Below are 25456 nucleotides of genomic sequence, written 5' to 3' on the forward strand. Positions count from 1 at the left end.
AAGCATCAGCCTCTTCACCCTGTATCACTGCCAGACCTCAGAGTTGAGGAAGTGCAGTATCTTGTCTGGCCAGTTAAAGCCCCTGTCCTGCTGCAGAAGGGCCCTGGACAGACAAGAGGTAGCATCCTGTTGCCATGGGCACCTACTTCCAGCCAAGTTCAATGCTGGGCACAAATCCTGAGGTTGGTGGGGGTGGGGGAGGGGGTCCTTCCACAGAGCACAACAGTGCTGAGAAGATGCAAAACAAACAGCAAATGGAAGTGCTGCTCCCTAAGAAGTCCTAGATCCCCAGCCCCACCTCCAACAGCACTCAAACACAGTAAAGGTTTGATAGGTTTTTTTTATTAACATATAATATATTTAATAAAAAATAATATCCACTCTGGCTCTCTCCTCCATTGCAAGGGGAAGAGTAGTGAGGAGGGGCTGGCACTGCCCACCCCCAGGCATCGGGACAAGCCTGCCTCCGGGGCTCCCCTCTATCCCCTGCTTCCCAACAGGCTCTGTCCTCCAGACAAATGGTTCAAAGTTACAAGTGCTTTAGGCCTGCCCTTGAGCTCCCCCAGGCCCACCCCTAGTGCAGAATTCAGGGGCCACCTGGACAAACCCCTTGCTTTCTCCGTTCTTGGGATCCCTCATTCATGTTAGAAAGAGGATTTGGGGGCAGAGAGTGGAGTCTGTACTGGCCTGGGGGAAGGGAGGAAAGGGACAGTGATAGGGGATGGGGCCAAGAAGAGGGATGGTGATGAGGTGTCCTCACTGTAGCCGGTCACTGCGGAATGAATCCTCCACAGCAGGATCAGGCAGCAGGGCACAGGGGTCACTCAGCATGTTTAGCCCTTCAAGGCCCAGTGGCTCCATGCGCAGTTCATCCTCCAGTCCCAACCCCAGCTCCAAGCCATCTGTTGACACCTCAAAGCCAGGCACTCCAGCTAGGGCTGCTGCAATCTCCTTAGAGAAACCGGGGGAAGAGTCTCCTGTGTGGGTAAGGGAAACGGGTGAGGACCCTATGCCTTTTCAACTCTAAGACCCCTCAGTCTCCTACTGTACCATCACTCCTTCCACTCCTATCACCCTCCACACACTCCTCACCTGTGAGGATGATGTTAGGCCCTGAGCCATGGCGGGAACAGTGGGTCAAGTTCTGGTGATTGAGGGCATGGGGTTCCTGAGGGCTGCACACTGGTCCCTCACCCCCTAGAAGTCCAGAACCTTCAGAAAAGCCAGGGGGATCCAGCCCCAGGCTTGTTGATGTGCTCTCCATGCTGAACTGCTCCAGCTATGGACACACAGACAGACCTTGAAGAAGTGGACTTCAGAGCAGGGCCTTCCTGTCTCTTTCCTAGCCTTGCTAACACATGCCCTTTGCCCAGCAATCTTCATGTCCCCCAGGGTCAGAGGCAGAGATAGAGGGAGGAGGCAGCAAGCCAAGCTCCAGCAGTGAGCACTGGGACCTGAGGTGAGGATATCGTACCTGCTGGGAAAGAGCGTGTGCGTGCGAGGAAAAGAACAGGTCGAAGCACTGGTCATCGAAGAGCAAGCTGAGCAGAGACAAGCTAGGGGGAGAGGGGCAGGGATAGGGCAGTAGAGCCCAATGCAGGAAGAGAGGCGGCCCAAGCTGGAAGTGCTGTTATCTGGGGTGGGGGGTGGGGTGTCCCCAGCCTAGATGTCCCAATTCAGAATATACCAGAGACAGCACTCAGTCCCCCTTGACCGACCCCCAGGCCCTCCCCTGATTCTGAGCCAGAAGCCTGTATACTCACATTTCCCAGGCTGAAGTCATTTATTGGCCGGTGGTAAGACTGTTGCCCATGCCCACTAGAGCTGGGTGGGCACAGTGTCCCATAGTGTAGCTGCCTTCCTGGGGGCTGCCCACATGAAGGCTGTACTGAACAGGCCTGAGAGGGCAGTCCTGGCTGTTGTAGAGGCTTTAGGGTGGGTAGCTGGGTGGGCAGAACCAGACTGGGGGGACTGTATGGGTACGGGGGCAGTCGCTGGTCAGTGGGCAGTTTACTGGTGTCCAGGGGGACGCCCTGAAGGGAAGCAAGGAAAAAGGGGGAAGTTTACCCCTCAGCATACCTCCCAAGAGCAGCTCTTAGAACTCCCCACCATTCTCAACAAAAACATGACAATGCTCCATTAGTGTCCCTGGGGTTGGGTACAGTTACTCAAAAATGCCTATCAGGATAAAAGTGACTACCATAAGAATAATTCTGAATCTACTCCAGAAGTCAATCATTCCTAGACTTTGGAATACTTTAACTATTGTTAGAAAGCAAGTACTTGTGACAGACCTTACAAATGATCAACAGCACAACAGTGAGGTAGAGAACTTCTAAAGCCTTGAAGAAGCCAGAGGGAGGGTGGGAAGGAGAATAAAGGGAGAAAGCAGAGGGAGGAAGTCAGGCTCCCAGAAAGCCTAGCATCAGTAGGTCCTTGAGTAGAAGGGACCTGGGTAAAGATGGAACATAGAACATATATTCCAGGGAACAGCTATGGAGGAGAAGGAGAAAGCAGAGCAAAGGAAGGAGCACAAAGGGCTTTAAGTTGAGAAGAAAATGGGAGCAGAGAAAGTAAAATAAGAAAAAGATAAGGAGAGAGGCAAGAGCTGAGAATTTAAGCACTGAGTTTTAAAGAAGCCCTAAAGTAAAAGTTTTGAGTTCAACATCCCCTAACTTGCTATGTAAACTTGGGAAAAGTCATTTTTCTTCTGTGCCCGTTTCTCATCTATAAAAGGAAGGTATTGGGCACCATGATGTGAGATTCTCTGACTTTCTGAATACTCTGAAAGGAGGAAGAGTGGGAAAAGGGAGGCATGAAAAACCAAGAAAACAAAACAAAAATGGACAAGAGAATCAGAAAAGGAAGAAATAAATGACAATTTTTGAGCTTGTACCTAGGACAAGCACAGTGCTATGTACTTCATGAATATTTATTTCAATTGATGCCCACAATATCATCCTGGTTTTGTAGATAATGATACCAAAGTTCATAGATGTTGAATAGTTCAGCCAAGGATACTACTAGCAAGAGATGAAGCTAGGGTTTAAAGCCAAATGCTTAACCAATGAGAACTGCCCTTTTATAGAGGAGTTCAGATGGATAAGAGATGGGGCAAGTGAAGAAGAGAGGAGTGAAAGGATGAAGAAGAGAAAGGGGTACCAGAAGTACGGAGAAGAGGCATTTGAGGAGAGAGGGTGAGGGAGAGCAACTTTAGCGAAAGAGAAGGGGAAAAGAGACAGACATGTAGGGAAGGCAGCCATGCATACCTGAGTGATGGAAGACAAGGTGGGTGACACTGTTGGCGAAAACTGTTTGGGCAGCTGCTGTTGGGACCTTCTGGCGTCGGCTGGGCCCGCGGGCAAACTCAGGGGGCTGAGGGGTACACGGCGGTGGCGGGGGGAGGTCCCAGGGGTAGACGCTGGGTAAGGGGGGGCGCCCAGCACAGGAGAGGAAGTAGAGGAGGAAGAAGAGGAGGAGAGGGCTGGGGCACTGAATGAGGATTGGCCGAGGGAGGTGGTAGGCAGTGCACTGTGGGCCAAGGAAGAGGCGGGCAGTGAGGGGTGACTGTGGGAGCCCTGGAGCTGGGGCTGAGGATGATTCAGGGAAGCCTGGAGGTTGGGATTGCTTAGGGAGGACTGAAGGGATGGGTGGCTGAGAGGTGAATGAAGTCCTGCAGGCACAGACAAAAAACCAGAGATGCCAACATTACTGATGGGCATTGGGCCCCTTTCCACCTGCAATGGGTAACAGTGACCAGACTATGGACATGTCAACACAATGCCCTCCCTACTCTGTCTCTGACAGTGAGGTTGGTACTGCCCACCTGGGGGCTGCTCTCCATTTTCTTTCTAGGAAGAAACCATACCAGCTCTGACTAGTTGAAAATTGCAGTGAGGGAATCTTGGGGGAAGAGAGCTGATGGGCTGGTGTGGCAGTCACAGGCAGATCCCGGGTGCGCAAGTCTCCTCCCCTTGTCCCTCCAGGCAGGTAGCACCCTGTGGGCACAGGGCCAGGACAGATACTCACCTGGCATGTCATAGCCTGGGCCCAGGCCCAGGCCCAGGCTCCCGCTTATGCCCAGGTGGGTCATGGTGTGGGTCAAATTGGAGGTACTGTTGCCCCCACTCAGGTTGGGGTAGGCTGTCTCTTCAGGGTCCAGAGGGGTAGACAGCGGTGAAGGAAAGTGCAGGTTGGTGAGGTCAGGTAGAGAGCCCCCTGTGTTCATGGCAGGAGGGAGGACAGGCACATTGGCAGGCTGGTCAGGGGATGGAAAGATGCTAGAGGAAGGAGAGGAAAAGGAAGACATAAATGGGGGTAGCAGTCAGAGAAGAATGAAGGTCTATCTCCCACATTTCCCTAGAATTTCCTCCTCTACCCCTTAGCTCACCATGCAGAAGTACTTACTTAATTCCAGGGACTTCACAGGACCGAGGTCGGGAGGAGGAGGAGGACAGCTGAGGAGAGAAGGCAGAATATAGAAAATGAGGATAGTGCTTGGTGAGAACCCTGAAAGGCTTGCCCTATGGAAAGGAGTGGGATAGTGTGTGCCGCTCAAGAGTCCACGCCTACCTTCTTAGCATCCCATGGTTTCAGCAAATGCTTGTCATCTAGCAAGTTCTCCTCAATAGCAGGGACTTGAAAGAGAAAGACTGGTGATGGGAGGGTTGGAGAAGGAGCCAGTAAGGTGAGACAGGAGCCAAAGGCAGGCAGGAGGGAGTCCCTCTCCCTGGCCCTGCACAAACTTCCAACACCAGCCCAGAAACTCAGCACCCACAAGTGATGAGGAGCTCATACCTTTGGAATCCATTTCACCATCCAGAAAACCTGCAAGAGAAGTGGTGGCATTGGCAGTAGTGTCCACTTGCCTATCTGCTTCCATCGAAAGTTCCATGGCTACTCTCTAACATGATACATGGCCACTTACCCCCACGGCGGCTGGGAAGGACACTGGGAGGAGCAGGGACTGGGTATGTGTCCTGGGGACTAGGGTTCATCACACTTGTGTGAAGGGCAGAGTCAGAACTTGTCCTGTAGGGGAAGCAGAGGTAAGCTGGCACCAGTGACAAGCCTTCCTGATCCCCAAACACTACCCAGCCAAGGAAAACACTAGCTGAGCTGGGAGAAGGAGTAGAGTCCCAGGAAATTAGAGGCAAGGAAGGGATGTGGCCTAAAGGAGACAAGAACCATTACCTGCTAAGTGAAGATGGTAGTCTAAACAGCTGCCCCTTCTCTGCATGGAAATTGCCCCAGGGCACTGCCCTGAGATGGAAAAACAAAGTCACAAGGAAGAAGGCTAGCAATGGACAAGAAAGAAGGTAAGCATGGAAGTGGGATAATGTGGGACAGTTAAAGTGGAAGTAGAAGTGGAAAGGACTGGGCACCCAGGATCATGCTTCTTTCTTTATGGTTCTTCTGGTATCTGTGACTGATGAACCCCTTCTAATATTGACATAAGAGATCTGGAAACCTCTTACTTTCTCTGCTAAGGACAACATAAATGGACATCTTGGGAGTCCAGATGTGCTGCTTGGCATGAGTACTGGAAGTAAGGTGAGCAAGGAGAGGGTCCAGAAATCTAGGAGTACCAGAGCATCCCCCAGTCACCCACTTTTGACCGAAGGCAGCTGTTTTCACCTGCCTCCCTGCCATTCCCCTCCCCCTTACACACACACCCCAGCCTGGCTACAGTTCCCATTGGCCCTTCCCTCGCTGGACAGAGAGGCTAGGCCACTCATGTCAATATGGCCAAGACTGGACTCTGACCCACCTGCCCTACCTGCCCCCTATTCCTCCCAGACTAGCCTTTTTGAGAGAAGGCACTATTGAAACCCTAGCTCTGCAATTCCAACTTCAATACCAGCTCCCTTGAAAGACATGCCTGAGAGTGGGCAAGAGATTCTGCCTGCCATGGACAGTTACCTTCGCCAGCCAGACTCCGGGGGAGGAGATAAATAGGCAGGGCTGTAGGGAGAACTGTCAATGTGAACAGCAGCAGTTAAGGAAAAAGTGCAAAGGGATGAACAGAAAAGAGGATGGACGTGAATAGATTAGATGAGAGAATAATGAGGCACCAGATGAGTTGTTTCAAGAAATACATACTTTTCTCTTCCTCTACAAGGGGCGACAACAGGGTCAAAGAAGAGAAGAGAAGAGAATCAGACCAAATGGAAATGAAAAAGCATAGGAGGATATCCAGGTAGGGCTTGGTGCTAACATGTCTATGGAGGTCTGGGAAAAATGTGAGGAGGAATGTAAGGAAGAGGTACCAGACCCTTTTGTGTTGTCACTAAGTGCCATGGAGTTGATTCCAACTTGTGCAATCCTGTATAGGGTTTCTGAGGAATAACTGGTGGATTTGAACAGTTGACCTTGTGGTTAGCAGTCCAGTGCTTGTCCTATAGTACCACACCAGGACTCACTCCATAAACCCCCTTTTAACAGGAGACATATCAGGGAGCCCTGTCTCTGGCAGTACAGAGTGAGATGAAATAAGGTAGTCAGAGTCAGCCAGAGATGGAGGGCACAGCCTCAGGAACAGCAAGTCCCTGTCACAGGAGCCAGTGCTGACACATGGGCCAAATGGTCACTTTTCAAGGAGGTTGGGTAAAGGAGAGCTCCTGGAAAAGGACAGAACTGAAGGAAGAACAACATTTAAGGTTCCTTCCTGTCATGTCCTTTCCTAACAAACCCCATCTTGCCACCCTTCACACCCCTGAAGCCCTCTGTGAAGGATATGTGGCGGGTGTAGCGGCGGAGTGGGGATGCCATCCTTCGGGGATCTCGCTGTACCCGTTCTACCAGCCCATGGTGCCGAGTGCTCCGAGATGAATCCAGAGGTGAGTGGAGAGGGCTCTGCCAAAAGGGACAGGTGCATCAAGTCAGCAGGGGAAGCTGCCTAAGAGCTTCTGCTCCTCCCTGGCTGGTGTCCACTCACCTGGAACTCAGCCAGGCCACAGCTAATCTGGTTAACGTTGGGCAGAGAACCACCATAATGTGAGCTCCTTGTGTATGCCAGTCGCAGTTTTTGGGCCTGTAACTGAGAGATAGGGGACAATTGGGAATATCAGGGACGGTCTTCGGCACTGATCTTCTTGGCCACCCTTACCATTCCTGTCATCAGGTTATGCTGCTGCTGCTGCTTTTAGGAACTATTTAGGAAATACAAAAACAAAAGCCAGTGCTGGGGAAAAAGGTTCACCAAGACCTGGTGCAAACAATCCACCCTAGACCTTCTGCAGCCTGCCCTAATCAATGAAATCACTACTACAGGGCCTCACACTCTTGCTCAGGGTCTGTTTCAGTTGGCATCAATCTAACTAGAATCCCTGAAGGGCTTCTAGGAGCCCCCAGGCTAGTCACATGACTTAACTCCTAGGGAGGAGTGCCTATTAGGTGACTGCTTTTCCTTCCAGATGTGTCCATGACTAATTGGAAGATGAGAGGAAGGCCACAGGTGGATGTCACAGAGCTATTACTGCCAGCCTCTTTCCTCTCCACTCTAGGAGGGTACGGGTTTTCAGACCTGGCCACTTGCCCAGTCTCAAGAATATCCAAGGGATGGTGGCTGTCTTCGCTGGGAAAACAGTGCCCAAACCAAGGGACATGCTTCCACCACATCCTAAGGCCCCTAAATTGGCAGGAAACCAGGAGAATGGGGGTGGGAGAGGGAACAGGAGTTCACCAATGCCAGCCAGGGCCAGAGCCATTTCCCTGGCCTTAGCTCCTCCACTTTAGGGAACTATGCCTAGAGCAGGTGTAAGACACCACAACTCTCACCCTGGCATGGTTTTAGTCTGTCTACACACCTCATGTCCCTCTGTGAGAAGTAAGCACCTACTTCTGAGGCTCAGTCACTGCGATTTGTCAAATAAACAGACGCAAGGCAAAGCCATGGGAAGGAGAATGGCTGAAGAGGAGAAAGTTCCAAGAGTTTCCAGGGTCACGCTGCTGTACATAGGCCAACATCAGAACTGCCTTTGTGTCCTAGGAGGTCAGCCCAGTGAGTTCAGTGGGTACTATGCTGCCCTCTAGATTACTTGAAGACTTACATATATGGCAATCCCAGCTTCTCAGCAGGATAGGCTCCATAGTGACATCTGCCTCAAATGAGCCCTCCTTGAGAACAAGCTGAATCCCTAGTCTCTTATCTCTAGTTCTGGACTTTTGGTGCCCAGGCCCTGGCCATGTGTGCCCATTAGACTTTTCTGCACAGCAGTTACCCATTAGGGACAAGGGTGGTGTGCCTTTTGACAGACCAAGGCACAACGAAGATAAAAGCCCCAACTTTGGGTTTCTTACATTTTTTCTTTCTTTGCATATATAAGCCCTAAATCCATTGTCATTGAGTTGATTCCGACTCATCATGACTCCATATGGCGTTTCCGAGACTGTACATTTTTACAGAGGCAGACAGCTTCTTCATCTTTCTCCCACAGAGCAACTAGTGGGTTTGAACTAGTGACTTTGTGGTTAGCGGCTCATCATTTAACCCACCCATAAATATACACCAGAGCTTCTTATGTAAGTCCAATGATATATATCCTTAGTGTGTGTGTGTGTGTGTGTGTGTATATATATATATATATATATATATATATATATATATATATGTTATTCTTATGTATCAGTGTACCCTCAGTAACCTGGAGACTGGCTTCTTTTCCAACCTCTTCCCTATGCCCCAACCATGGTAAAACAAAACAAAATAAAACAAAAAATCCTAAAGGGGAGCAGTAAAAAATTCTATCATGGTCTTCATGGTGGTTCAAGTAGTACACATGTGAGCAAAACACACACACCAGATTTGCTTCCCTACATAACTCTTTCTGTTTGGTCTCCCCACAAACTGGGGCACATAGTCCCTAGAGGCTCAAGGGGGGAAAACACCCACACATATATATACATACATAAAAATTAACAGAGTCAAGGGAGATACACAAAAAATACAATCAAAGTAAATGACAGATGCAATCTTAGTCCGGCAGAAAGAATCCAGCAATTTGGTGATGTTCCATTTCCCCTTAAATCTGTTCTAGCTCCTTGTCAAGAGAGATCAATGCAATACCCTAACCTGCCATTTTGAAAATATGCGTCCCAAAACTCCCACCTTGCTTTCTCTGACATCCAGCCTTAAAAAACAAAAAAAAAAACAAGGCCCAGGGCTGCCTTCTTTCTGGAACTTCCTAGGAATGACTATTTCTTACACAAGAGGACCCTCCAACATATCCAATAAACTGGCCCACAAAGCAACCATCTCCCTAGAGAGCTCAGCAAACCACTGGGTTCCACAAAACCTATAGCCAATTGACGACCCGGTTTCAGGAATCAAAGCCCTATTTCTCCTCTAAGTCGGCCAGAGGCAAACACCAAGCACCAGTCTGTGAGCAATGGACCTCACCTTCATTCACGTCAGGAAACCACAAAAAAGTATCTGAAAAGGAAGCAAAGGACGGGGACGCAGGAGGGGACTTCCTGCCCCACCATACCCAGTTTTGCTCTTCAAACCATTCAAGGGGTCTTTTCCGGGGATACCAACCACTACACAAGGTGTCTAGTAAACAGCCCTGTGCGGTGCCCATTTTAGAGGGCAGGGGAACTAATCTGGAGATCACAAACTCAGAGGAAAGAGACTAGGGACAAGAAGACCATCCCCCCAACCTACAACCCAATGTCGGAGATGCTTCAGCACAATCTCTGCGGAACTCAGTCAGGGATGCACAAGAGCCACCCTCCTCCTACCTCCGCCCCGGCCTCAGGGGACCATTCCCCTTCCCCCTCCGCACACTCCCGACTCAAGTATTCGGATCTACTGGCGATCCCACATCCCTAACCTCTCCAGAGCTTCAGCCACCCCACCGCAAAATCCGTCTGCCTATCCGTCGGCCTCAACCCGGACCTCCCAGACCGCGGCTCCTGGTGCCTCTGTCCATTTTGCCACCTTCATTGCGGCTCCCGACCCGCTTCGCCTCTACGCTGCCCACTCCGCTCCCCGTCGCGGTCCCTTACCCGGGTGGAGCCGATGTCCATCATCACCTCTTCGAAGGCCGCCGTCTCCTCGGCCTGACGCTGCTTTTGCAACGCGATCTTCTCACTAAACTTACGCGGATTGGAAGCCGAGGCCGTGGCGGAGCCGGGCCCGTTCGCGCCCGACGTCGCCATCTTCCTCCCTTGTCCCTCCCCGCCACCCTCTCAGTACAAGCCACGGCCTCCGCCGCCGGCTCCGGCCCGGCTCCTCCAGCCGTAGCCGCCGCTACAGCCGCCTCAGCTAGCACCGCGAACCCGGCCCTAGCCTAGCCCTGACCTGTTGTGCGCGGAGGCCACCGGGAATTGTAGTTTGTTTACGTGACGCCTTCACCTCCCTAGTCACAGAGCACGGAGAGGAAATGGACACCATTTCCCATCAACCTTGTTGACTCCGGGAACTGGGCAACTTTGCTCCTCCCTCTCGGCTACTCCTTGCGCAGAGTAAGTTGGGAATAGTAGTTCTAAATTGGTCCGGAGAGGAGAGGGTGTTGTGCACGCTCCAGTCGGTTCCCACTCACATCGACCTTGTAAAGGATTTCTAAGGCTGTACATCTTTGCGGGAGCCGAAAAGCCTCATCTTTCTCCCGTGGAGCTAGCTGCAGGTGGGCTCAAACCACCAACCTTTTGTTTAGAAGTCCAGTGCTTATCTTACAGAGCCGCCACAGAGATTGTTAAATGCTGATGAGTCCTTCCAATTCACAGAACCTCTGTAAAAGGTTTCCAAGGAGCAGCTAGCCGGTTTGAACCACTGACATTGTGGTTAGCAGTACAGTGCTTATCCTACAGCGTAACACCTGGACTCCTACGAATGGTTGGTTGTGGTGGTGGTGGTAGTGTGCTATTGAGTTAGTTCTAACTCACAGCGACTCTGTATAGGGTTTTCAAGGCTGTACATTTTTAGGGAACAAAAAGCCTCATCCTTCTCCTACAGAGCAGCTGATGGATTTAAACTGTTAACCTTGCGATTAGCAGGCCAACACACTTAACCCAGTATGCCACCAGGGCTCCTTCTACAAATGGGTAGTTATTGTTAAATACCATGTAGTAGGTTCCAACTCAAAGCTATCCTGTATAGGGTTCCCAAGGAGCAACTGGTAGGTTTGAACCTTTAACCTTGCAGTTATCATTCCAGGATTGTTTATCCAGCTGTGCCATACCAGGACTCCTCTAAGGATGGGTTGTTGTTTTCATTAAGTACCCTCGGGTCGGTTTCAACTTATAAGGGCACTGTATAGGATTTCCATGTTGTGACTGGTGGGTTAGAACCACCAACTTTGCACTTCAAACTGACCTTGTAGTCCAGTGCATTATCCTGCAGTGCCATACCAACGGAAAGGAATTAAAGAGGGAGGGAAAGGAAGAAACAAGAAAAAAGGGAGGAACAGTTGTTAAGTGCCTTTGAGTCTGTCCTGACTCATACTGACCATGCATAGGGTTTCCAAGGAGTAGCTGGGTGAGCTTGAACCACCAACCTTGCAATTCAAACTGATTTTGCAGTCCAGCGCATTGACTCACAGTGCCACACCAGGAAGAAACTAGGGAGTAAAAACTTGGTCATCTTTAGGAAATGGTGCACTGGACTTCAAGGTTGGTTTGAACTGTAAGGTTGACAGTTCAAACTCACCAGCTGCTCCTTGGAAATCCTATACAGGGTGGCTAAGAGTTGGAACCAACTAGATGGCACTTAACAATAGGAAAGAGAACCAGAGACCTGTATAAAAACAGATGAGAGATCTTCAGCTGTATACATCTATGATTCAGGCCCTCTCAGGCATGCCCATCCCCTGCCCAAAAAAGGGATCAGATAATGTACAGATTTATAGAAACATTTTTTATTTGGGTAACATGTCCCAAAACAAGTCAGTTAGTAAAATAGATTCTAGAGAATATGGCCCTTTTGCACAGCTTTCCCTCCCCAAAAATAACCTCAGGGGTGAGACACCTCCTCCCTCCCCATTAGGCTCCTCTGATATAAAAGTTTTGGCAGCTCTGTATTTATCATCTGGGTATTGGGACCATGTCCTGTATCACTAAGGTGCACACGCGGCCAGGGGCTCTGCCAGCCCTCCCAGCAACTAACATTTCTACCCCACACCAGAATCTGAGACTACAATCAACAGCAAGTCCCCTTCACTGAGGTGTTAGGCAGGGCTTGGTGCCATCACTGTGCTTTGAGAAAAGAGGTGGGGGAATTTATTTGGCACTTTGAAAATAGAGAATTGAGCAGGACTGGAGAGGCAAGAGAAGGTACCAAAACTGGCAGGAGGAGGCCATTTGGCACTAGCCCCATGGGAAAAGAGAAGGGGAAAATATGAAAGTAGGAGGTAAGAAAAGTAGGGCTAGAACCAACTGGACTGCTGGCTCTGGGGCCATGCCCTCTCCATACCTCTACCCCATAGCAGTTGGGTACCCACCCCCAGCATCCTCAATGTCAGTTTACCTTTGTATGTAGTGTGTGACCCTTATCCTAGCAGTCAGTATCTTCCTTAATTCTAATGTCTTTTGATTATAGTCATCTCTTTTCCCTTGATCTGGGGTCAAGCTGTTATCTGCCCACTTCCTCTCATTGGTCAGATAGCCCCAAAGATTCCATCCCTAGCTCCTGGAGAATTCTTCAGTCCTCAGTGCCTCCCCTCCCTACTCCTGCCACATATACATGGGTTCGGGGAGAGGGCAGGGGCACTTGCTACCAACCTCCTAGACTTGGATGAAGAGCAGGCCAGTTAGCAGGGCAAAGCCTGCCAGTAGCAGAATGACCTTGAGGATCCTCTGCTCAGAAGTGGCCAACTCCTGGGGCAGGATCTCCAGGAAGGTGATATAGAGAAAGGTGCCAGCTGCCATGCCCTCCAGCACAGACTGAGCCAGCTGATGAAGTGGCCCAGCCGACTCTGCCAGAGCTGCACCCAGCCCAATGCCCAGGGGTGTCATACAGGAGAAGAGGATTCCACAGCCTGCCACCACCTGTGCCCGCAGGTGGCTCTGCAACAGCCGCAGGGAGAGGCTGACAGCCAGGATACCCTTATGGAGCAGCAGAGCAAAGCACAACTCCATGGCTCGAGCCCGATCTCGCTGCAACCCTACTGCCAGCCCCTCAAATACTGAGTGCAGGGCCAGGGAGAAGACCAGGACACAGGCACGGAGAGCTGAGGGTGCTGCGGAGACTCCATTTGCCTGCTGGATCCCTGGCCCATCATGCCAGTGCTGTGGCCCACCATTCGCTGTTCCCAGCAGAGCTCTTGTTTCCTCCCGAGGTGGGGGCCCCGACTGCTCCTTGTAAGCCAGTGTGATTTGCTCCATCACCAGGACCAGAAAGAAGCCCATGGCCAGGATGAACTCCTGCAGGGGGAACTGGAGCTGTGGACAGAGGAGGCAGCAAGGAGCTCAGGAGATACGCCAAGAGTGTGTAGGAGTCAGATGCAGAGTCTGATGGAGGCTCAGTTACACAGGCTTGGGGTCCCACACAGACACAGGGCCACTCTCAGTCACAACAAGATACAGTCATTTGATTATATAGATACAAAGTAATACACAATCACACAGATAACTGTATTATTGTTAGGCTTTGGGCTGCTAACCACAGGTTGGTGGTTTAAACCTACCAACTGCTCCTCGGGAAAGATGAGGCTACCTGCTCCCATAGACTTACAAGTCTTGGAAACCCTAGATAGGGTTGCTGTGACTCAGAATCAACTTGATGGCAGTTGGTTTGGTTAGACTATATGTAGGAGCCCTGGTGGCATAGCATGGTTAAGTGTTGAGCTGCTGACCACAAAATCGGCAGTCTAAAACCATTAGCCACTCCAAGGGAGAAAGATGAGGCTGTTTGCTCACATAAAGATGTAATCTCGGAAACCCTAAGGAACTCTGTCCAGTAGGATCACTGAGTAAGAATTGACTCAGTGGCCGTGGGTTTTTTTGTTTTTTTAATGTTATACATAAGGAACCCTGGCAGTGCTGTGGTTAAACACTTGCAGTTATCACTCACTAATGACTCTGAGGGAAAAAGATGTGGCAATCTGCTTCTGTAAAGATGGCAGCTTTGGAAACCCCATGGGGCAGTTCTACTGTTAACCTGCTAACTGCAAGGTTGGCCGTTCAAACCAACCAGCTGTTCCATAGGAAAGATAAGCCTGTCTGCTTCCATAAAGATTTACTCTGATAATACCCACTTGACCTGGCTTTAATGACTGGATGATCAGAGCTCAACTAGAAGAAGAAAGAAGAGGAAAAAAAAAGAATCTGATACAATTTGATGAACTTGACTTACACCTATGGATGCAAGAGCTCAAAATAGGGAACAAGTCTTTATACCCCCTCCATATACAGAGTAGATAGGGATGGGAAACTTCGGGGGGGGGGGGAGGGCTACAAAGGCAAGAAGTAACTGGCTTACAAGCTTTCAAGAGGGAGCCTAGATCCAGAGAGCATAGAGGAAGGTAGAATCTCCACTGAGTAGTATACAATCTGGCTAGGCAGGGCTGATGAAAGGAGATGCAGATAGGTCTCTTGTGATATAATAGTGAATAATTGTTAACAGGACTGATTGTGAGGGTTGGAAATGTAAAGGTAGACATTTTGTAGCAAAAGGAGGGGAGTGATTGACTTTGCAGTCTAGGAACAGAGGTCCCTGGGACCATCAAGGGAGAAGAACAGAGAGCAGGATCCTACCCAGAGAAGCAAGGATGCCAGAGATGGAGGCAAAGACAATGATATGGCAAGATGGAGTGGCTGGGGACTTTAGACCCAGAGAGGGAGAGGGGCTGTGTGCTGATGACCAGGGGGCAGGCTTGCAGGGTGTACCCTTTGGTTGGTTGATGATGCATAGAGGGGATTGTAACCATGGCAATGAAACAATATACAATAGGATGAATGTAAAGCTAATGTTCTCCCATGTAAACTATCACATAATTCACACAAAAAACTAGGAAAAATAAAATGATTTACTCTGTAGTGTTCTACTCTGTATAGAACCCTGTTGTTGTTTTACCATGGAATTGGTTCTGACCCATACCAAACCTGTATAGGATTTCCAAAGAGTGATTGGTGAATTTGAACCACTGACCTTGCAGTTCAAACCGACCTTGTGGTCAAGTGCTTATCCTACAGTGCCACACCAGGACTCCATATATAGAACCCTATATGATTAGTTCTTTCTCCCACAGAGCATCTGGTAGGTTAAATGCCAACCTTTCAGTCAGCAGCTAAATGTGTAACCACTCCATCACCAGGGCTCCTTACATTAACATAAACCACTGCCCAGTTCTGACTCATAGCATCCCTATAGGACAGAGTACAGCTGCCCCACAGAGTTTCCATGGGTGTCATCTTTTGGAAGTAGACTGTCACATATTTCTCCTGTGAAGAGGCTGGTGGGCTTGAACCACCAACCTTTCAGTTAGCAGTTGAGTGCTTAACCACTATGCCAACATAGTTCCTTACATATAATATAATGACACATTTATCTATGTGATTGCGTATCACTTGTATTTACTATGAGTCAGAACCAACTCGGCACCAATGAGTTATATAGATAATTGGTGCTACTGACATTAAAAAAAAAAAATTATTTTGGCATTTTATTTATGTATTTCCTTTTTATTTTCCCAAGTACATAAAGATTCGTAGCAACCTCATATGTGTCAGGGTAGGTAGGTTGTGCTTCACAGGGTTCTTTTTTTTTTCTTGTTATTGACATTTGGAACAGATAATTCTTTGTTGTGGGGGCTATCCTGTACACTATAGAACATTTAGTAGCACCCCTGGCTTCTACCTATTACATGCTAGTAGCAATCCCTCACCCTTCATTTGTGACAACCAAAAATGTCTCCAGACATTATTCAATGGTCACCAGAGGGCAAAATCGACCCCAGTTGAGCCATCGATGTAGATGTACAAAAGTGTCATGTGTAGGCACACAAAAACAGGGTCACACTTTGAACTGGCTCCTCAAACACAGAGAGCCACATACTGTCATAGAGACATTCACGATACCCTATACACATGGAGACACTCAGTGATAACACAAAGAGGGTTACATCCAGAGTTATTTCTTTAGTGTTTGGGAAAGAGAAGAGAGGGACCATGATATGTCTTTCCGCACCACAACCCAGCTGTCTCATTTTTTTCCTATAATGAACCTTTCTTATGACTTCGATTTGATCTCTCCCGACATCCCACACTTCCTTGGGCTATAGACTTTTTGATCAACAACAGCAGACCCCTTCTGGCAATTGCCTCTAACTGTTCCCAGAACTATATACCCAGTTCCATCAAGTTGATTCTGACTCACAGTAACCCCATAGGGCAGAGTAGAACTGCTCTTAGGGTTTTTAAGTCTGTATATCTTTATAGGAGCACACAGCCTCATCTTTCTCCAGAGGAGTAGGTGGTAGGTTTAAACTGCCAAGCTTCTAGTTAGCAGCCTAATGACTAACCCACTACTACATTGCTAGGGTTCCTCTCCGAGGACTACAAAGACCCTTAACTCTCAGCCCTTCAGGTAAATAGAGGGAGGATGACCATCATTCTTGGAGTGCTGCTAACTTTCTGGAAGCTGGAACAGAGAAACCCACAGAGAAGGTCACATACCTAGTCTTAAGGTTCCTCACACTGATTCAAAGGGGTCCAGATTGGGTAGTGGTAGCGGGGAAGGGAGCCCACAGAAAACTTTGTGCCCCAAACCCAAAATTATAATTCATAAGGTCACATGCCAACAGCTTCCTAGACAATGGACACTCCTAACACATAGGGTCACGTGCAGCCGAGACAGTTCTCACCGTCACATGCAGGGCCCCCAGGGCCTCATCTATGGCAGCCAAGTAATCAGGCAGCAGGTCCAGGAGACAGGTGGCCAGAAAGACACCTCCTGCGAAGCAGCTTACAAGGCTCAGGGCTTTCTGGCGGGAGGCTAGGCAGGAGTGGAGCACAGAGGGGAATAAGCAACTGAACTCCCTCAAGACCCCACTACCCCAGCCCAAGCAACGGCTACTCTTATCTTCCCATCCTTAGGTTGCCTCTCCTGGCCCCAGAGCCATTACAGGACTCCAAGATTCAGAACTTCCACGGCAGCAAAAGGCTTACTTGAGGTTTCATGGTTAGCTCCAGGCTGGCGCAACACACAGATGGGCACCAGGCTGCAGATGAGGGTAAGAACCAGCAGAAGCACCAGGGCGCCCAACTTCACCTCCAGTCCTACTGGCACTGGAGGCTCTGAGGCCATGGCCTCAGGGCGCCACACCAGGAGCTCTGGCTCTCCCCAGGGCCCCATGGTAGCTGTGGTAGTTCCAATGACTCTCAGACCTAGGAAAAAGACTAGAGTGGGTGAGCAATGGTCTTGCATGGAAAAATGGGGCCAAGAAAAGGGGAAGACTGGTCAGCACAGTGTTGCTCCTTCCTTACCCAACCACTTTCTGCCATTCCCCAACCCAGGGTGACTCATCCACTTCTGTACAGGAAATATTCCTCTTCCCCCTCCTCAGATTTTATCCTTCCCATGTGACTTATTCAGGAACCCAGTAGATGGAAAGTGAGGCAGGCGAAGGATTTTGTGAATTTTTCATTGCCCTTTCACCTGGAGCTGCCTCCAAATGGAACCTAGAGCTGAGGTCCTCCAGGGATAGTAGAGGCAAGGCCTCCACCCTAGGAAGGAATGAAGGAAGCAAGGAGGGGTTGGGGCGTTGGAGGGGATCCAGGGTAAGTTTAGTGAACCACCTAGACTGGACGCGTTTGGGTGCTGGACACCCTCCCGCTCCCCTTTCCCCAACTCCATCTCCCAGAAAGCAGAGCACTACTGCTTCATGCCACAGGCTAGGAAGTCATGAAAAATGACCACAGAGGGGTCCTAGGAGTCTGGGGTCCCGGGGTGGGCTGGGTCGACACTGTGGGCGGTGTCTGGAAGTTCGAAGCCTTCAGGGTCCCGGGAAACAGATGAAATGCGAGAACTGGAACTCTGGCTTCTAGGACTCGTGAGACCAGGGCGGCCGACCCCGACCCCTGTCCCCATAAGCCCGCACTCACCTCGCGAGGGTCTCTCTACATGGTATCCGCTCGGTTCCGGCCTAGAGTCGGGAATTCCCGCCCCCTCCCCATCGCTTCCCCCGCCCCGCCCCGCCCACCGCTGCGTACCCACCCGGCTGCCAATGGTAATGCTGAATGGGCGGGGCCAACTGGGAGTGACGGAAGTTTGGAGCAATCAGAGAAAGGCAGCCGGAGACGGGAGGAGCGGGGGCGAGCAAAGAGTGAGAGCGAGCTAGGGAGGGACAAGGGAGAGGAGCCAGGGGTTGCGGACGTGGGCCGCTGTTGTAGAAGTCCGGTCAGCCGGATCTGGACGATCAATAAAGACTTTGGCCACTTGGGAGATTTTCTTTAAAGAGGAAGGTAAAATTTCAGCGGACAAGACTGATGCTTCTTTACTTGTCCTAACTCTGTTTTCCCTACCCCCACTGTCCCAAATCCTTCACCCCACACTAAGGAGTTCTGCCTGGCCTTTGGCCAAAGTCTCCTTATCTTATCTCTAAGACCCCTCCAGTGCACTAAGGCTCCAAAAAGAAGGCATTTCCATTTAAAAACTGACTTCCTTCTTCTATGTTGTTGTTAAATGCTGTTGAGTCATAGCGACCCTGTATAGAGTTTCCAAGGAGCAGCTGGTGAACTTGAACCACTGACCTTGTAGTTCAAACAAACGACTTTGCAGTCTCACACATTAACCCACAGCGCCACACCAGAACTTCGCTCTATGGTCCTGAGTAAAAGGGGAAAAACAAAGAGGGCATTTCTTGAAAATCATCCCTTCCTGACGACTGATAGCCTGTTTAATTTCTATAGCCTTGTTGTTGTTGTTGTCAGGTGCCATCCAGTCAGAACCGACTCATAGCGACCCAGCAGAATGAAACAATGTCAGATTCTGGGCCAACCTCACTACTGCTGCCACACTCGAATCCATCAATGATGCCACCTGGCCAATCCATCTCTCGTTAGGGGTCTTCCTCTTTTTCTCTGACCTTCCACCTTACCCAGCATGATATCCTTCTCCGGCGACTGTTTCATCTGGACAATATGTCCAAAGTATGAGACAAAGCTTAGCCATTCTGGCCTCCAAGGAGCACTCTGGCTGCACTTCTTCCAAAACAGATCTATTGGTTCTTTTGGCAGTCCATGGCACTATCAGTATTCTCCTCTAACACCACAACTCAAAGGCATCAATTCTTCTATGATCTTCCTTATTCACTGTCCAGCTTTCGCATCCATATGAGGCTATTGAAAACACCATGGCTTGGGTCAGGCTCACCTTAGTCCTCAAGCTAACATCTCTGTTCTTCAATGCTTTAAAAAGTTCATGTGCAGCAGATTTGCCCAATGCAATACGTCGTCTTGTTGTTGTTAAGTGCCGTCAAGTTGGTTCCGACCCATAGCGACCCTGGATAGGGTTTCCGAGGAGTTGCTGGGGAGTTTGAACCACCGACCTTGCAGTTCAAACAGCTTTGCAGTCTGGCGCATTAACCCACAGCGCCACAGCCAATATACCTGGAGAATTACACAATGCTTGGTAAAGTTGTTAAGTGCCTCCTGTGGAGTCGATTTCCATTCATAACAACCCTGTATAGGGTTTCCAAAGCTTTTAAATCTTTTACAGGAGCAGAAGGCCTCATCTTTCGCTGGCGCTTGGTTAAGTAGAGGGTCAGTAAAACAGAAGAAGACCCTGAATGAGGTGAATTGACACAGTGACTGCAACAATGTGCTCAAACATAAGGACTGAGAGGATAACGGTGATGGGCAGTGTTTGGTTTGTTGTACATAAGATCGCTATGAGTGGGAACCAGCTACAGGGCACCTAATAATCATGCCTAAAGGCACCTGGCTGGGACTCTCTCCAACCTCAAGTTTCACAATCACCTAGATATTTTCACTTCATTACCTTCAGCTTGGATCCTCATTCCCCACAAACTTGTGCTATCAGAACCCTCTTCTAGTCTTATGGGAGAAAAGAATACAAAGGAAGAAAGTAAAAGGGACTTGTGGTGGGTAGCATGGTGGCTCTGTAGAATAAACACTGGACTTCGCGTGAGCCACAAGGTCAGCAGTTCAAGCCCATCTGCCGCTCTGTGAAAGAAAGATGAGGCTTTCTTCTCCTGTAAAAATTGAGGGTCTCAATGAATGGGAACTGATTGATGGTACTTTAACAACCACAGCAGTTGATTATTTGGCTGCTAACCATAAAGCTGATGGCTCCAATTCAACAACCACTGGGCAGGAGAAAGGTGTGACAGCTTCCTTAAAGATTTATAACCTATGGGAAAACCCATGGGGCAGTTCTACTCTGTCTTATAGTATCATTATGAGTAGGAATCTACTCAAGGACAGTGGGTTTGGTTTAGGTTTGGATACCAGTGGTTATAATCCCATTGGGAATGGGTTTTCCTTGTTATGTTAATGATGCAGTATTAGTGTAGGGTGTGTTTTACAGAATTCCCTTGAGATATAAAAGAGCAGATTAAGCAAGCAAGCATAAACAGGGGAAGAAACAAGCCACATGATCATCAAGGAACCTAAGAATAGAAGCTGAAAAGAGACAAGGACCTTCCCCCCAGAGCAGACAGAGAGCTTTACTCTAGAGCTGATGCCAGCATTTCTAGGCTCCTGAACTAAGAAACCTAGTGTGGTGCTATGGGTTAATGCACCAGACTGCAAAGCCTTTTGAACAGCAAAGTCGGCGTTTTAAGATCACCAGCTACTCCTCAGAAACTCAATACAGCATAGTGGTTATAACTCAAGCTGCTAATCTCAAACTCAGCGGTTTGAAACTACCAGCCATTCCGCTGGAGAAAGATTTATAGCATCAGAAACCCTATACAGGGTTGCTATCAGTCGGTCTCCGCAGCACACCACCACCAAACAGAAAATAAATTCCTTTGCTAAAGCCACTTGTGGTGTTTCTGTGGTGGCAGCACTAGACAACTAAGACATTGACTAACGAAAGGACAGAATGAGACCTCTGATACCACTGTGGAAATGGTCTATGAGAAAGAAATCATATGTTGTACAGTAAAACCGGTGAAGGCTGGACCCTGTAGTTTATGTACTTTGATGTATGAGCTTCTTTAAGTCATTTTCTCACTCTGCCCTTAAGCAATCAGAAAAAAGGGAAGTTAGACAAGCAGATGATTGCAGAGATTCCTTCCAGTTCTAACACTAATGGAAGCTGAATATTTTCCCATTGAATTCTCTGCATATGCCCAAACATTTCATTACTTTCTTGCTCTAGGACAGATCTAAGCAGGAACAGCTCTGCTTTTCTTAGAGCTGTGGATCAATGTAAGAAGCCTGCTTTGTCTTTTCACTATTTGAGCAGATGCAGGAAGAAGATGAGCAGGAAAGAGACTTGGGTAATTTAAGAAAAGCAGCTTGCTATGATGCGAAGAACATGGGCTCAAACATCCAAATCTTGGTCCAGTTACTTACAGAGCAACCTTGAGAAAATTCTTTAATTTCTTTCTGTCAGCTCTTGAGTTGTTATGAGCATTATATGAGTAACATGAAAATGCCACAAGTGTTAAATCTGGTTCCTGTCTTTACCCTTAGCCCATTCAGATCTTCACAAGAATTAAAGATTAAATTCTAGACTGGCACCTGAAACCTTCCTCCTTTACCCACTCAGCAACCTTTTATCTAGGGTACTACTGGGGAGATGGGGAGATAAACATCATACCTTTATCAGTAGATTGTTGTTGTTGTTAGGTGACATCGAGACAGTTTCGATTCATAGTTACCTTATGCACAACAGAACAAAACACCTCCCACGTCCTGTGCTAACCTCGCAATTGCTGCTATGCTTGAGTTCATTGTTGCTGCCACTGTGCCAATTCATCTTATTGAGGGTCTTACTCTTTTTCCCTGTCCTTCCACTTTACCAAGCAGGAGTCTTTCTCTAGGGACTAGTCCCTCCTGATAACATGTCCAAAGTATGAGAGACAGAGTCTGGCTTTCTTGGCTTCTAAGGAGCTTTCAGTATAGCTGAGTAATTTTATTTGAGATGAATTTCTGGACCATTGGACACAAGAAAGAGGCAAAATAAGAGAGAAAACAAAACCCCCTGAGTTTTTGGTGTTATTGTTGTTGTCAAGTGTCACTGCCACTGTTGTTCTTTAAGTGCTGTTTAATTGATTCCAATTTATAGTGACCCTGTATAGGGTTTCCAAAGCTTAATTTTTGAAGGAGAAAAAAAACCTCATCTTTCTCCTGCAAAACCGCTAGTGGACTTGAACCACCAAACTTCTGGTTTGCAGTCCAGTGCTTATTATATGGAGCCATGGCACTTACCTTGGTTTTACTATTTGTTTTAATTATCTAGTGCTGCTATAACAGAAATACCACTAATGAGCGACTTTAATGAACAGAAATTTATTTTCTGTTTAGGTGGCTATAAGTCTGAATTCAGGATGCTGGCTGTAGGTGAAGGCTTGCTTACTTTGTTGGCTCTATAGTAAGAGCCTTGTCTCTTTTGAGCTTCGACTCCTGGGCAATCTTCCTGTGGCTTGGTATCTCTCTTCCCCTGTGTCTGCTTGCTTACTTGCCATTGTGTGTGTATACCAAAATTTGTTTAATCATCCTCCTGTTGATAGACATTTAGGCTATCTCCATTTTTTTGATGTGTCTCTTATAGACAGCATATTGAAGATCTTGTTTTCTTATCTATTCTGCTCTTTCTGTGTCTTGAGTGATGTGTTGAATCCATTTACATTCAGTGTAATTATCAATAGGTATGAATTGATTGTTGACATTTTTCTGTGGTTTTTTGTGTGTGTGTGGTGCTGTTGAATTCTTTGCTCCACATAATTTACTATGCTGAGTTTGTTTTCTTTGTAGGGTTTCTTTTAATTTAATTTCTGTTGTGTTAATGTTTACTAAATCTTGCTGATTTTCCTCTTTTTTTATTTTTATTTTGGTGTGCAGGTGTTTTTGTTTGTTTGTTTGTTTGTTTTTTTAGGTTACCCTGTAATTTATTAATTTTTTCCATGCTTAAAACAGTCTTTTGTTTTCAGTTCTACTTATCTTCCTTGCCATTTAGAAATTTTGTATCTACACTATTCCCTCTTTTTGCTTTGTTGTTGTTGTTAAGTACTGTGGAGTCAGTTCCGACTCATAGTGACCCTGCACAGGGTTTCCAAGGATGCAGATCTTTACAGGAGCAGAAAGCCTCATCTTTCTCCCTTGGAACAGCTGGTAGTTTCGAACTGCTGACCTTGTGATTAGCAGCCCGATTCATAACCACTACTCTAGTTGACTTCATTATACATTGATATGTCTGGTTCCCTACTTTTTATCTTATAGGTTTATTTTACTTTCAATACTTCTATAGTTCAAGCTGCAAAGTTGATGGTTCAAACCCACCAGCTGCTCCTCGGAAATCCTATACAGCATCACTATGAGTAAGAACCAACTTGACAGCACTTAACAATAACAAATATCTGGATTGAATTCTGGGTGGTGTTGTCATGAATGTTTTTCATTTTCAGTCCAAAGAACACCCTTTTGCATTTCTTGAAAGTTGGTCTGGTCATTACAAATTCCTGTATTTTTTGTTTATCAGGAAATGTCCTAATTTCACTATCATATTTGAGGGACAGCTTTGCTGGATATATGATTCACGGTTGGCAATCTTTTTCTTTCAGAGTTTTGTATATGTCATTCCATTGCCTTCTTGTTTGCGTGTTTTCACTGAGAAATCAGAGCTTAGTCTTATAGGTTCTCTTTTTAGATAACTTTTCGTGTTTCCTAAGCTGCTCTCAGGATTCTTTGTCTTTGAGCTTGGAAAGTTTGACTATGATATGTCTTGGTGATTTTCTTTTAGAATCTATCCTTTTTGGGGTTCGTTCAGCTTCTTGTATGCTTATCTTCTCATTTTTCATGATGTTAGAGAAGTTTTCATCCAACAACTCTTTTACAGTTTTCTCTGTGCTTGTCTCTTTCTGTTCTGGAATTCTGATCGCCTTTAAGTTATTCCTCTTTATGGCGTCCCACATAACTCTTTGGCTTTCTTCAGATTTTTTCAATTGTTTTTTCTGATTGTTCTTCTAGCACACTAGTATTGAGAGAATTATCTTCAAGCTCAGTAATTCAGGCTTCCATTGCTTTACATCTACTCCTTTGCTCTTTCAATGTATTATCCATTTCTGAAATCTTAATGTTAACCTTCTGGATTTCTAATTGCAGGTTTTGTATTGTTTCAAATTTTGCCATTATTTTGTCTGTTTGTTCTTATAGTGATTTCCTTATTCTGTAAAGCTTTTATTGTGTCCTCCTTGCTTTTCTCCATCTTTCTATTAATCCTGTGAAGGTACATAATTATCATTCTTCTGAATTCTTTTTTAGTTAGTTCTATTATTGTTTCTTCCTCAGAAACGTCTTCTAGCTCTGCATCTTGATCATTTGTTTGAGCTATTCTTTCTTGTTTTTTCATGTGAGTTAAAATTGTCTGTGTCTCTGGGGCATTGTCAGGTTGTTGTATTTATTAAAACAAGCAGTGCAGTTGTTGGACCTGAGGAGAGAAGTCTCTAGGGGCCTCCTGAAATTTAAGGAACTCACAAAGTGATTGTGGAAAGGATATGACAGCAGAGTTCCTGGTCCTAGATGGAGTTCCTACTGGCCTCAGTGTTATCTGTGTTCAGGGCATTCAATTCGGAAGTAATTTGTGGGGTCCCTTGATGGAACTAGTTTCAGTATCTGTTAGGACCACAGGGAAGTTGAGGGCAGTGTGATTGGTTAAATGCTGGTCTAGTAGCTCTGAGGGTTTTGTAGGCCTGGAGCTGAGCCCACCTGAATGCAAGCCTCAAAAAGGCACACGAAAGTGGGGAAGCCAGCCCCCACATTACACTGGCATGGCTCCCAACCATGAGGCTCAGAACTAACAGAGCGTGGTCTGCTCTGGGAATTGGATGAGAGTGGGAGCTAGTCACACCCCTGGTCACCAGGGGAGGGTGGGTAAAAAGAAGAAATTGTACCTTTTCTGTTGCCCAAGAGAATCTGCTCTGCCAGGTCTCCCTCTGATACAAAGTTGCTCACAAGATGGTCCAGCTGCATCTGGCCAGCCGTTCACCAGTCAGTGGCCCTCTCGGCCTTCCCTGTTCAGTCTCTTTTCCCAGCAAGCACTTCATCTACCTCTCTAATCTTTCTACTGAAGTTCAGGGTGCCAGAATTTTCATTTGTTTCTATTTTATTTTGTCTCTCGTATCTTTGTTGTAGAGGGTCACTGTAGTGTGTATGCCTAGTCCACCATCTTGCCAGATCTCCCTTTTTAATCTTTTTTGTATCTCAAGAAATTGATTTAGTGTGGCGCTGTGGGTTAATACACTTAACTGCGATGTTGGTTTGACTGAAAGGTCGGTGGTTCAAGATCACCAGCCACTCCTTGGAAACACTATGCAGGGTCATTATG

At 47.6% G+C, this 25456-nt stretch overlaps 2 protein-coding genes across 3 annotated transcripts; both read right to left on the reverse strand.

Annotated features, from left to right (window-relative positions):
- Positions 1-324: 324 nt before the first annotated feature.
- On the reverse strand, positions 325-10327 carry CRTC2 (CREB regulated transcription coactivator 2). The gene is made up of 14 exons (XM_006861478.1): positions 10009-10327; positions 6938-7039; positions 6739-6855; positions 5923-5984; positions 5194-5262; positions 4928-5031; positions 4798-4827; positions 4573-4637; positions 4408-4457; positions 4030-4280; positions 3270-3673; positions 1764-2033; positions 1093-1279; positions 325-977 (listed from the first exon to the last, which is right to left on the reverse strand). The coding sequence occupies exons 1-14, from the start codon at positions 10159-10161 to the stop codon at positions 757-759; spliced, it is 2085 nt and encodes a 694-aa protein (XP_006861540.1). The 5' UTR covers positions 10162-10327; the 3' UTR covers positions 325-756.
- A 2396-nt stretch (positions 10328-12723) lies between these two features.
- On the reverse strand, positions 12724-17293 carry SLC39A1 (solute carrier family 39 (zinc transporter), member 1). Of its 2 annotated transcripts, XM_006861479.1 has the most exons (3): positions 17107-17293; positions 16803-16933; positions 12724-13380 (listed from the first exon to the last, which is right to left on the reverse strand). In XM_006861479.1, the coding sequence occupies exons 1-3, from the start codon at positions 17291-17293 to the stop codon at positions 12724-12726; spliced, it is 975 nt and encodes a 324-aa protein (XP_006861541.1). The 2 variants fall into 2 exon arrangements, with proteins under 2 accessions (XP_006861541.1, XP_006861542.1); XM_006861480.1 differs by lacking the exon at positions 16803-16933 and having other exon boundaries at positions 13217-13380.
- Between the last annotated feature and the right edge of the window lie 8163 nt (positions 17294-25456).

The sequence above is a fragment of the Chrysochloris asiatica genome, unplaced genomic scaffold, assembly GCF_000296735.1.
Source record: "Chrysochloris asiatica unplaced genomic scaffold, ChrAsi1.0 scaffold00042, whole genome shotgun sequence".
NCBI lineage: Eukaryota > Metazoa > Chordata > Mammalia > Afrosoricida > Chrysochloridae > Chrysochloris > Chrysochloris asiatica.